The sequence below is a fragment of the Paralichthys olivaceus genome, chromosome 4 (assembly GCF_024713975.1).
Source record: "Paralichthys olivaceus isolate ysfri-2021 chromosome 4, ASM2471397v2, whole genome shotgun sequence".
In the NCBI taxonomy this organism is placed as follows: Eukaryota; Metazoa; Chordata; class Actinopteri; order Pleuronectiformes; family Paralichthyidae; genus Paralichthys; species Paralichthys olivaceus.
The window spans coordinates 9,071,905-9,085,309 of NC_091096.1; the positions used below are offsets into that span (position 1 = coordinate 9,071,905).

At 40.1% G+C, this 13,405-nt stretch overlaps 1 protein-coding gene across 13 annotated transcripts in view; it reads left to right on the plus strand.

The window, feature by feature from the left end:
• trim36 (tripartite motif containing 36) overlaps nucleotides 1-13,405 on the plus strand; it is a 34,258-nt gene that overhangs the window by 11,122 nt on the left and 9,731 nt on the right. For 3 of the 13 annotated variants that reach the window (XM_069523597.1, XM_069523598.1, XM_069523599.1), the window contains exons 3-10: nucleotides 423-485; nucleotides 2,928-3,008; nucleotides 4,022-4,368; nucleotides 5,539-5,685; nucleotides 7,712-7,807; nucleotides 9,149-9,286; nucleotides 9,422-9,537; nucleotides 10,647-10,768. In XM_069523597.1, coding sequence (XP_069379698.1) covers nucleotides 423-485; nucleotides 2,928-3,008; nucleotides 4,022-4,368; nucleotides 5,539-5,685; nucleotides 7,712-7,807; nucleotides 9,149-9,286; nucleotides 9,422-9,537; nucleotides 10,647-10,768 — 1,110 coding nt within the window. The remainder of the gene's footprint in view (nucleotides 1-422; nucleotides 486-2,927; nucleotides 3,009-4,021; nucleotides 4,369-5,538; nucleotides 5,686-7,711; nucleotides 7,808-9,148; nucleotides 9,287-9,421; nucleotides 9,538-10,646; nucleotides 10,769-13,405) is intronic. The other 10 variants (XM_069523600.1, XM_069523601.1, XM_069523602.1 and 7 more) reach the window with 5 other exon arrangements.

Sequence of the window (13,405 nt, forward strand, 5' to 3'; positions counted from 1 at the left end):
CTCCTGGCTCTAGCTCCAGTAGTTTACAGACATCAGAGTGGGTTTCCGAAAATGCCAAACTATTCCTTTATTGCAAAGTGCAGTGTCAATGTCTGACGAGTACATTTATTTTGCAGTAATTCTTCCAAACCAGTTTTAATTTCTAAAACCTGTTAAATTCAGTTTTTGGGTTTCGAGGCTTTGTACTCAAACGTCGACTGTGTTAATGCACAAATCAAGGGTTAATTGTACTCATCACTGTATGTGTGTTTTAAACACACTGTTGTGTATTTCACCTGGAACTTTTTCTTATTTTACTTTTCAGTTGTTTTTTGCTCCAGTGTCAAGATGTGTTTAAAAATGGTTTCACACATCACTTCACATTATGCATTGTTTCATTGTTCTTGTTGGACTCACTTCACTTCTCTGTTCATTGCTTGCAGCCACAGTGCGAAGGTCGTTTGGAAGTCGAGGTAGACGCGGGCTCCGTGTTTTGAGTAGCTGTAGTGAGTACAGTATTACCAGAACCCCTGTGAAACCCTAGTTTGGTTCTACCCTTTTCTCTACGTAGTCTACTTTAGCCCTGTCGACACGACCATACAAACTCACACCACCTGTTGGGTATAAAACAATTACTTCTATTTTTTTACGAGCGTTATTATTTTTTTACTGGATCTAATGTTGAAGAAGATTAAGCTTTTGTAAGACACTTAATTCTAGGTAATTATAGCAGAATGGCATGTGCCACCTTCAAAAAACATCCTCTGAGCATAAAAGTTGAGTGATTTATTAAAAAGATAGAAACCCAGATTCCTAAAGATGGTGGGAAAAAAGGCTAAATGCTTCAGGTAATTCTCAGCTGCCATTTTCTTGGCAAAACTGTGGCGTTCAAGATGGTTAATAAAAGGAGTAAAAGAAAAAGAGAGAGGAATGGTAAAAACCTTAAAGCGATGGTGACTCAGCATATGTGGAGGCCAACAAGAGCTGGATGGAGAAAAGTAGGACGAGCAAGAGTTAATGGGCGTTAGAGTCCTCGACTGGGAACAAGGGAAAGGACTCTTTTTCAAAGAGGATGTTTCCATGGAGTTGAAGTGGTATGTGTACAAACACTATAGCTAAGCTTTGCATTCATTTTGTAAAACATGAAGGAAACTAAAGCCGTTTTATTGCAATGGAGAACTAAAGGTCTCTGTTTCAGACTTACACTCACACACGTACACACTCTGAGGGAAAACCTACAATATGTTTGGACTTGCTAAGATTCTTAAATGGCTTTGTCTGATTGGTATCTTTGTGGCTTCAGGCTGCTGTTTGTACTTCACTTAACAATCATCGCTGTTTGAGAAACAGTTTATAAGAGCTCAGACCTGTTTCAGCGTCTCTAATCATTTTGCACATGATGAATTGAGTTTGAGGTGTCAGACCGCTGTCCAAGTAAAACAATACCGAGGACATTTTCTTCTTTTTGCTCTGAATAGACCAACTTGTGTCTGACATGCTCAGTGGATGTTTTTAAGACATTTATTATCTTCTATGTTTAAAGCACAAAGGAGCGTCTCTGTATCAAATCTGAAATAATTGACAGTTGTAGGATCTACCTATTATCTATGGAAACATTTTGCCACAGATTTTTATTTATGCTTTAGAAATAAAAATAGATGATAAATACGATTTCAAGTGAGTCTTTTAAATATTCAGTTTAGGTTTTTATAAACATGTTCAGTCAATTGTGCAGACATCTGATCACATTTATGGTGGAACTTTATTAGACGTGTTTACGTTAACACCAATATTCTGATATTAATCAGATTATGACAGTACCATGTACACAAAGTTCTGATTAATAAGGTCAATCTCAGAATAAGAAATATTCAAATTAAGACATGGGTATTTGTTAGTTTCATTATGTAGACGTGTATACATCTTAATTCAACTCTAACCTCCTATTTGACTTTTCACAGCATTTTGCAACATCCGCATGCCGGCAGTGACCAACTGCTTGAGGACACATGTCCTTAGTTTGATTGACGTAGTGGAAGTAATGTTGAGTCATAATCACAGACCATGCTCTGTAACTAATCTGAACAGGAAGATAAATGGAGTATTCTGTTAGCAGCCCTTGTAAACATCCTAATCAAAGTAATGTCTTATTCAGAATATTGGTGTCCATGTAAATGTAGTGTCTGTGTCTCTCGTGACTGAAACATAAATGCTGCATCAGGTGAAGCATCACACTGTCTTTATAGACGTGTGCAGCAGAGAGGCCAAGCCCTTTTTACACAGGCGGAGTGCAGCAGCTCTGCAATGACTCGTCAGTTTCTGCCTTTGACTCTGCCTCCCTCTGCAGCTCCGCAAAATCGACACACAAATGCCCACGTACACGTTTTGCTGCAGGCATCTGTCTGCTTCCTGTTCGCTCACACCTGCCGTCCTGACCAGAGAGTCTGAGTCACTGTGCTGAGTCCCAACACGACACGCACATGAGTTAAGACTCGTACTTACCATCTTCACCAGGTTAGAAACTGGCCTTCTGCATCATTCACTGGTTTACGTACTGAGGCGTCGCTTCTCATCCAGTGACTTCACTTGTCTTAACAAGACCGTGTCACCTTCATCACCATCATCAGATTAAGTTCATCATAACCTTACTCTTGAATTTTGAATTCACCTTCAGACAGGAAGAGCAAACAAATCTCAGTAGTTCCGTTTATTCTCAGATCTGACGGATTCTTCCTCCAGGTCGTAAACTGTCCGTGCACTGTCACAATCTTCAGTTCAGCTCACATCACACGGCATGCACATGGTTTCTCACATCACGCAATTTATATGTTTGCTGTTCTGCCACTGCTTTTCCCTTCTGCTGCACCTTTTTTGCCAAGTGGTGTTTTGAAGTACAGTAGCTGTAACGTATCTTCGCTTACCTGAGGAGTGTTTGATTTAATTTTCAGGTCCTCGGAAACGGAGTGGAAATACTGGCTTGAAAACTGAGATAAATCCAGCACTCCTCGGTTCCCCTGTCCCCCAAAAACGTGAAGCCTTCTTTTATTTTATTTTTCCTGCGTGTGCTGACTTGAGTTTGCTGGCTTTACGTGTGTGATCACAGTGTTTTACGGACCCTGCTTGCGTCTGTGATATGACCTTGTGTAACCACCTCATATCCCCATGTTGTTGCCTTGTTATGATGCTGCTGCATCAGTAACAAGCACAAAAATGTGTTAAACTCTTGAAAGCAGCGTTGCTTTAAGAGGAGTTGTGTTGTCTTGTGAAAATAAGTGTTGGTGCATTGACCTGGACATGAGATAGTAGTTGAATCATTTTTTTTTTCAGTTCTACTTCAAGTTAATTCATGTTGCTTGATTTAAAAATGCTTGTATGTCATATTTTTATTTTCTTATCATCCATTTTTTTAAGCTAGACTCATTTCCTTTGTCCAGATCATTGTGAGCACTTAAAGTACTATTTGTCTAAAACATTGAATGACTTGAAGTGTAAAATGGATTTGTCCATAAATCCCTATTAGCTCCAAGGATGCTATCCTCCCCATGACTACCCCTGTATCTCATCACTCCTCATTCTTCCCCAGTACTTGGATTGTCTCTCTTCCTGGATCCCTGAATGGCGACTGCTCGATATGTTGCCTGTACTTGTGTTTTGCTCCATACATCCACGTCTCTTATTGAGTAGTGGTCATTATGGAAATAAAGCACAAAGGGAGACATGCTGAGGCTCTATTGGTGAAATCGTGACATTTTCATACGGGCTATCAAAGGCTTTTTATTCCCTAAAGTTCATAATTGGCAAGTGAGTGCCGATGATGTAATGCTGCTTATGTGAAACTCGGCCTAGAATGTGTTGGACATATTTTCCACTACCCATATTCAATTCTCAGTAACCTTTCCTTCACTGTAATTTGAAGTCAAAGAACATTGTTGTTCACGTGTCACAATAGAGCCTCAGGCAAGATTAGAAACGGGGTGACTCAAGGCTATGAAATATTGCACATGCTCTTTTTCTCACTTCTTCCACTATCACTCTTCTCCAGGCTCTATCTCATCCCCAGGGTGGCGCAGAGGGTCTGTGACTCCTCGGGTCACCGCCATCCCATGCCCGGGCTGCCAGCATGACATCGAGCTTGGCGAGCGCGGCATCAGCATGCTGTTCCGTAATTTCACCCTGGAGAGCATCGTTGAGCGCTACCGCCAGGCCGCCCGCGCCGCAGTGGCGATTATGTGCAACATCTGCAAGCCTCCGCAGGTGCAGGAGGCGACAAAGAGCTGCATGGACTGCAAGGCTAGCTACTGTAACGAGTGCTTCAAGCTGCACCACCCCTGGGGAACACCCAAAGCTCAGCATGAGTATGTCGGCCCCACGACAAACTTTAGGCCCAAGGCAAGTATCCTCACTGAACATCTTTTTCAGTGTTTATCTGTAATTTCCTGAAAACCCAACAACACAAAAACTGATAATGTTCATTCAATTGGATTGTGAACATTCTCCAGGGATAGGGTTGTAACATTAAGCTTTGTCTTTAAAAGGAGGAATGGACTGAAAAGTTAAACATTAACTTGGTTGTTGAAAATGAGTGTAAGCAGCTGTAAATCTGTCACACCCTTTATCATGGCTCCTGTGCCAGTTATGGGCGTGGCCGGAGGCGTGACGTTTACGGGTTGTGCGTCTTATTCTCATAAATGAGATATCTCAGAAGGTCTGGAGTTTTTTTTATTACAACTAGAATTTAGTGGTCAAAGGTCTCTGTCACTTCTGAAAACACATAGGCCTATGTGGCTCATAAATTCATAAACTATTTTTGACATAAATTAACATATCTTGTATGATAAAATGATGAAGCCATGATATTTCAATTTACTGTGACATCACAATGTTTTACAGAAACAATTTTAGCCCTCATTTAACATAATAACTCAGGAACAGAGGGGAGAGATTGTGACTTGTTGGTAAAGGAATACAACCACATGGCAGTAATTCTATTTGATCATTAATAGAAGTTGATATTTAATTTGTCAGATTAATAGCTGAACTCATACAGTGGACATATTAAGGCAAATGTTCCCACCTTACATAATCTAACTAGAATGGTACTCAATAGAGTAAATAGGTCCCCTTATGAAATATTGAAAAACATCCTATCTTGCAATGTTAAAGAAAAAAACCATTATATGTTGCTTCTGTCTGTCCAAGTGATCACGCAGCAATCTGATTCATTCAGCCACTTCCAGAAGTTTTGTTGAAAACTTAAGCTGCTTGCTTTTCTTTCGTGTTCCTGTTTCATTTCCTTTGTTGATCAAACAGCCATCTCAACTCCAGCAGTAAAAAAAAAGTGCTGATTTAAATTCTATTTTTAGACACATGAGGAAATAGCTCACAGAGAACTGTCTGGATAAAGTACTGACCACCTTCCTGTTTCAGCTGCTTTTGGACCACTGAAGTGTTCAGCAACATGCAGTAGATCTGTGCTGTCAAATATTGCAGTCAAGCAGATGTGCATATACATTTACTGGTCTAATTTGAACTCTCACGTTCTGTTTGCGTATATCCCAGGTGCTCATGTGTCCGGAGCACGAGATGGAGAAGGTGAACATGTACTGCGAGGTCTGCAGACGACCCGTGTGCCACCTCTGCAAGCTGGGAGGATCCCACGCCAACCACAAGGTCACCTCCATGAGCAGCGCCTACAAGATCCTCAAGGTGCAACAATCAGACACTGTTCCACTCTGAGAACAGATAGTTTGGATACTGTGTGTGTGTGTGTGTGTGTGTGTGTGTGTGTGTGTGTGTGTGTGTGTGTGTGTGTGTGTGTGTGTGTGTGTGTGTGTGTGTGTGTGTGTGTGTGTGTGTGTGCGCGTGCGCGTGCGTGCGTGCGTGTGTTGGGGGTGTCGGTTGAATACACTGGACTTTGTTTTGTTATCTGTGATGACGAACACAATACAGGCTTATAATAACAAGGATTAAACTGAGCTTGAACACAATGTTAACTAAGGCCTGACATAGAGTTGTGGCCAAATCAACCTTTGTAAAACAGCCAACAAGAACTTATTTGTTTTACTTGGTAAGTTTTAAATAGAACAAAATACTGTTATTTTTATATTTATATAAGTAATATCTGTAGTTAACATAAGGAATTCTTCAAGACGGACTGGTCCTCTGAAGTTCAGTCGTTAAAAGGTTTACAGTGCATTGAATAATCTGAAAGTGAGTAAACATCTTTGAGATGATTATATATCTATCTTCAGTGGGATTAGTGTTGCGTCATATTTAATCTATTTAACAACACCTTTAAGAGCGGGGGATTAGTTGTGCTGTACCGCCCACTGACTGGTCCCTGAATCTCTCATCTCTCGCTGTAATATTAATGCCTGGCCTGTACCTGTGCTGACACACACTAAGACTGGATCAGTCTGTCTTTGTTGCAAACCGACACCCAGGCTGGATGACTGGGTTAAAAGTGATTGGCCTTGCATGTGGTTAGCGGTTATAAACCAATCAGTGGAATTGATTTCAATCAGATTGAGTCTTTAGTGTATGTGACAAAAACGCGAGGAGTTGTAGGACTGTGTTCCAGCTCCGTGGACTTGATGTAAGGTGGTTCAGCGAGTGTTTGAAATTCAAGCTGCTGGTCTGCGTTGACCCAAACACTATGCTGCCTAATATTTAATGAGACCATTTGTTCCCCTTGATTTTGTGAGCATCGTATCTTCAAATTGTTGGAGGACGTATCAGATGTCCCGAACTGTCCTGAAAACCTTTGTCACTCAGGATGTAGTTTGGTTTCAGTTGCTCTGATCAGAAATGCACTGTCACAGGCTCTTATGTGGGTTCATATATGAGACTCTGCATCTGCCCAGAAGTTCACGTCAGTCAGGGAATGCTGCAGGTTGCAGCTGCGGTTGTTAATATTGTAATATGTTATTGTCATAACAGAGTTTTCTTTTTCAAATGAACAAGCACACAAATCAGTTAAAGAGAGAAATGAACCAATATGAACTCTTATAAACACATGACTGATGTTAGACATCTTCAGATCCCTTCAGTGCTGCTGAAAATGCTGTGTCATGCATTTGGAAGTCCTTAAATTGATGTACCGATCTGATGCCACGTGTCTAAAGTATCTGAGTTACACCCAAATTAAACTGCAAATTTCTCTCCCTGGAAATCACTTCTTCCAAAACAGCCGTTGTGTCATACCACCACTGGCGAGTATTCCTTTAAGAGTCGTGAAGACTAAGTGATATTTGGTGGATATTTTCTGGAAAGTCCCACAAGTCAAACCGTCTTCAGTTTCGAGCTATTATGTTTGATTTATTTATTTTCTTTTTCCATTTTGAGCATCACACTAGATAATCAAAGATGTTCTAAGGCATTTTTCTGCACTTGTATCAGATTGGATACTTTGTATTAGCAGATCCAAAATCCTGGCATTGGGAAGGGAAAATGGTGTCAGAACGTCTCTAACTCATGTAGGAGCAGATGTTTGCACAATGTGATCACATAAGTCAGTCAGATCAGTTAAATCCCTCTCTGTTCATCACACTCCCACATATTTTAAAGGTGTTTTTATGTATGCAGTATTAACAGATGTCCCTTCAGTCACGATCGTGCACAATAGTCACATTATTAGTCATATCAGTGCTGTGTAGATGTGCTCGTGTTTCAGACATTAAGACCTTGTGAAAACAACTGCTCTCTCATTGCTGCTGATCTCTTCTCTCACCAGGAGAAGCTGGCCAAGAGTATCCATTACCTCATCAGCAAAGAGGACCAGGTCAGGACTCAGATTACTGATCTTGAGCTGCTCATCAGTCAGACCGAGGTGAGCGAGCTGAGTCATGCTGCTGACACTCCGACATCCTTATCTCTCTAAATCCCTGTTTTAAAGTATGAGTTTAGAGTTGCTTTTGTTTTCATATTTACACTCCTTGTATTCAATCCAATATATAACTCATTCATTTTACACGTAAAAGGAATCTTTCTTCTTCATTTTCCAATTTTAGATTCCACCTTTTCAGGTCTCTATTGTTCCTTGTTAAGGACATTTCTCACTTCTTCTATTAATATTTCTCAAAGTATTCCCCAACCTTGTGAAAAAGGCTAAATCACATACAGTTGTAAGTTGTTTAAAGCAGAAGAAGCATGTGTTAATCCTTTGTACTGTGATCACTTGTTACAGGATGCAAATATTAACATAGCTTTCTAAAAACCAGTCTGTCTGTGTGTGCGAATAAGGAAGGGCATTAAACAAACACTATGCAAAACGAAAGAACACAGGATTGGCTCACTAGTTTCCCTCACACAGGACAATAATTGTCACATTAACTTGTCCAGCCAAGGGTAGACGCCTTTTACATTATCTAAACACAGTTTGTCCAATGGTATAATCATCCTAAAGGCTTAGATCTCAGAACACTTGTGATCCAGAACCTCTAAACTGCACAAACCTGGATGGTGTTACTGTCATCTCAGAGTTCAGCCTTTCATCAGTTCACAGTTAGGCAAACTGTCCTATAGAAGGAGACGATTTAGGTCTGTGGTTATCCTGTTAAAGTGGGCACTCAGCTAAGTTGACATGATTATTAAGTCACAGCTTAAATGAATAACTGTTGCTGGTTGACATCTCTGTCCATGGCTCTGCTACGCAAAAATGTCTGAATTTTTATAAGGAGCACCTTGAAGGTCCGCTATACTGCTGCGATGATATTCTGTGGACTGTTGAAAAGGCTAAGGCTACTAGATATGGTTTTAGAAGATCACTGTATAGCAACATCAAAACACCTCAAAGGTGAAGTAGCGTGGAGTGGACGGAGCGTTATGATTGTGGCTGCTCTAGACCTTGATACCTCGAGAGAGAAAAAATGGATTCCCAGCTGAAGTGGTTTACAAGTAGAAGCTCAGTGATGGAGCAGAAAAATGACCCTGAACATTGAAGTGGATCTACAAAAGAATAACAAAGAAAATCCATATGTGAAATGACCCAGACAGAGCACAGACTTCAACACATAGAGATGCTGTGGAATGATCTCAGAGCAGTTCACACCAGACACCCTCAGAATATGGCTGACCTTATACAGTATATTCATACAGGGAGGGAAATATGAAGAGACTGACTTTCTTTGCACAAATGAACAACAATATTCTCTCCTCCTTTTCCTCGAAGGACAATGGCCAGCTAGCAGAGCGACAAGCCAATGAGCACTTTGAGCGTCTGTTTGAGACGCTGCAGGAGAGGAAATCCGAGATGCTCAGATCCATTGAACAGTCTCGTAACCGACGCCTGAACCATCTCAAGACCCAGGTATAAAAATACCAGCACTGAATTCAGTTACTATTGATTCAATTCATACAACATTACTCATTCTCAGCAGTAATTAGGATACAAGATGCAGTTATGACTGGAATTATATAAAGGTGTTGTATGAATATTCTACAGGTGGAGGAGTACCAAGGCATGTTGGAGAACAGTGGTCTAGTGGGCTACGCTCAGGAGGTGCTGAAAGAGACGGACCAGTCCTGCTTTGTACAGACGGCAAAGCAGCTGCACATCAGGTACAGCTGGGTGATGATCATTTTAAAATTTGAAAACCTTTTATAGTCAGTCCATTACAGACAATTAATTAGAAACAACAGTATCACAATATGTATGAGTGACATTTTTTAAATCAGAGGAGATTGAGCGAGTTGTCCACTTTTTGAAGGGATGATGGTTAGATTCCCGGCATTGTGTAAATGAGACACATGACTGATTGACACAGCACTAGGTATAGAAATGAGTGTTTTCCAATTCAGTTTACATTCACTGTATCACACATGGAGTGTCATAAAGATTAGAAATAAGGGCTATATCAATAGTGATATATATAATCAATAGTGCCAACAATATGTGTGTATAAATTATATATTGGTGGTATTGGTGGACATGGCCTCTCTACTCCTTCACTCTAAAAACCTGATGCTGAGTCATGCACAGTAATGGTCCTTCACAGATTCTTCAAACGGCACCAATCTGTCAAATTAATACTGAAGCACTAAAACAATAATTACCTGATTATAAATGTATTGCAGAAGCTGAACACTATTATTTAACAAGCTCCACAGTCGAAGTCTGTTTTGACCTATTTTGTGTATTTCACCTCCACGATTAGTGACACCTTCCTGCTTCCCAGTGGATTTATTAATTAGGATTTGGTCATTTTGAGGATTGAGCGTCAATCTGATTACATGTTTGAGGCAGTGGAGTGTTTCAGGAGCATAAAAAGCCACTTGCACTGACGTTGCTAAACTTGAGGACAGTTAAAGAAAGGCTGGTGCTCCATGTCCGCTCAGTGCTGCATAATGGAGTTATGGAGTCTTCTGCTCCAAGCCGACTAATTGATCTCCATTAGCAGCTTTGGATAATCAGAAAACGTTTTACTCGGGACATGATACTGTGGCCTGTTCATTTTTCTCCTTTTAATCTTCTTTCACTTACGAAAGACAAAATATATATAGATTTAGTTGACTGATTAGAATTATGTTGGAACGTAACTAATATAATTGAGAGGAAAAGTCTGCCTGCAGTGAATATTGGTCATATTTTGTGTCCTTGGTAAATAACTTGATGCTAAAATCAGCTTCCAGTGATTCATCAGGTTTTTGTCGGACTTGTGTGTTTTCAGGATCCAGAAGGCGACAGAGTCTCTGAGGACCTTCCACGCTGCAGCCGACCCCTGCTTCGATGAGTTTGTGCTGGACACTTCCAGAGAAGAGACTCTGCTCAAAGAGATGTGCTTTGGTGGAGGTATGACTTCTTTTTATTTCTGAGAAATGGTGCGAGATGAAAATGAACATGAATTTCTGAAGTTTAACATGTCCTCTGGACAATGGTAGCATGTGGCTGTATCACATACAGCCCAGCCATTTCAAAAGGTTTAACAATGGTTTTTTTCTCTGTAGCATGTGACAATGTGATTATAATAAGCAGTTTTTTCACATGTACGACCCTGTGAAGTGTGAACTGTGCTGTGCTAAAAGGTCAGAGGTCATCTGTCGGCAGCTACATTGGATAAACGGGTAGAATCCTGGATATAGTCAAAGTGGATTTTACAGCTCTGAAGCTTTGTTCTGGTCTGCTGATTTACAAAGCATGTGTAAAGGACTGCTCAGGTAGAAGGTTCCCAGGAAAGACACAATGCACACGTTTCTGATTGAACTGGCACACCACCATATTTTATTCAAAGAAAATACAGAAATAATCTCTCCCTATATTAGATTTTCTGAGTTTTAAGAGACTTGACGAAGATGAGCAGTTTGCAGCCAACTGATGTTTCAGGGCCAGGAACCTTCATGTGCTCAATGATGCTACATCATACTACATAAATGTCTGTTATTCTTCTGCAAATATTAAATAAACTTAACATTCTATTTTAAAAGTTTGTCAGGTGATGGAACATAGTTTCCTTCCTTTGTAAACTGTTCATTTTACTTTTATAAATGGAATTGCAATTATTTTAATCATAACGTTTAAGTTGTATTTGTTTTGAGGAAAGAAATTCAGTGATCTGTCTGAAGTTCTTGTTATGTTCAAAAATCAATCAATGAAAACTTCCGGGAACAAAGATCAAAGGTTTGCAGATAATCGACCAGGTTGCAAAAAAGTATCAATAAATGTAAATAACCAGAGCGTCACTGAAAGATCAAAGAAAACATCAGAACAGGAAACGATCTTTGATGTGAGTCATGAAGCAGCTGGACTGATGCACATGTTGCAATGTATGGTCAAGTGAAAGACAGTGATTATATAATTCAATGTATAAACTAAATTACAGCTGGAGAATTCTACATACTATGCTATAAACATATTATATTATTCTTACTCAAAAATACAACAATGTTCGATTATTAATTATCCATTTATTTTCACTTAGTTAAAGCAGAGCATGATGTTTTATATTGCATCCACTCTACCTCCTGTTTTTTTTAAAAAGCTTTGTCAGTGATGATTCACTTCATACAGCTACAGCTTGTTTCAAATCCCTTCGGTGAAGCTCATACCAACGTGACAACACAATGATATTCAATACTGCTCCAACAGTGGGTTGTGACACTTTCAGTCATAGCGAGTCGATAACAGTTGAGTGGTGTTTTCAGTTTATCAGTATAAGTGATAAGCTGGTTGGTGTCGATGCAGAGTGTTGAGCAGCAGCTTTGCTTCCAGACTTTATCCTTTAAAAACATGAGAGCTTAAATGTCTCAGACAAACCTGAGGTCTCCATTGGCTCAGAGCCATCGTCCCCCAAGTGGATGCAACTAAACTGACAGTTGTTGCCGTTGTTGACAAACAAAGCTGAGAGTAACATGAGCTGTGGCCTTTTGTTGCTCCGCTGTTAGTTAGTTTAAAATCAGCGGTGAGCTTCATCTCACTGGCTCCATGTGTCTGTTCAATGGATACTTCTTAATGGAAGGAAAGGGATTCAGTTATGAGCACAAATCATCAAAGTGAAGAGAAATTATGGGGAAAAAAATAGGGTTTTAGAGAAGATGTGAAATCTTTTTAGGCAAATTCACTCATTGAAGCATCAAATATTCAACAAAGTGAATAAAAGTTTGTAATAAGTAAGATAAGTCACAATAATGAATCAAGTCAGTCCTCGTCTTGGGCTTGAATAGTCACCATGTTTGCTTCTCTTAATATTTATTCTCTCATAATGCCCTTCCTGGGGAAAATGTGTTTTTCATATAAAAATGATCCTAAGTGAATCACTGCGGCTCTTTTTTTTTGGGAAAGTACTGTATGCAGCAGTTTTGTGGGGTGGCAGCCATACTGATGTGTGTCTTTAATCTAAGTGGCCTGCAGGAATTAATGATGCTCTTAGCCTGAGTTTAGAGAGAGAGAGAGAGAAGAAGAGAAGAGGTGGGGGCATTCATATACTGCAGTGATTTCATTGAAGTCCTGGCAGCCGTGAAGAACCACCACAGTGTTTTCCAATAGTGCCCCTAAGCCCTGATGCAACCATTATACAGGAAACTGAAAACGCATTTATGGTTTGTTCACTGTCTGAACTGATTGTAAAGCTCTTTCTGTTGTTGTCCATGTGTTCTGCTCATGTCATAGAAAAAACATCACATAATGTCCCATCGCCAAGTCTTTACAATGATTGTCAGCCATGCGTTGATGTATAATACTGTCTTTATTCAATTTTTGTGCGTAATCCCTTCCTCTCTCAGACAAAGCTGTAATTGTGTTCTCCCATGTTCCCCCAGCTGTGGCCCTACTGCGGGATCTGACCCCGACACTCTGTTCTCAAGAGCTTTTTGAAAAGCTGTGCTGTCAAGTGTAAATGCCCATTTGTGGTTCACTTTCAAGTTGGAGGTTCCCCAAAATGTCCGCTGAGAAAAGCTCTTCTGTTGTCCGTTTTCCACTTGCAAAGGGTACAAT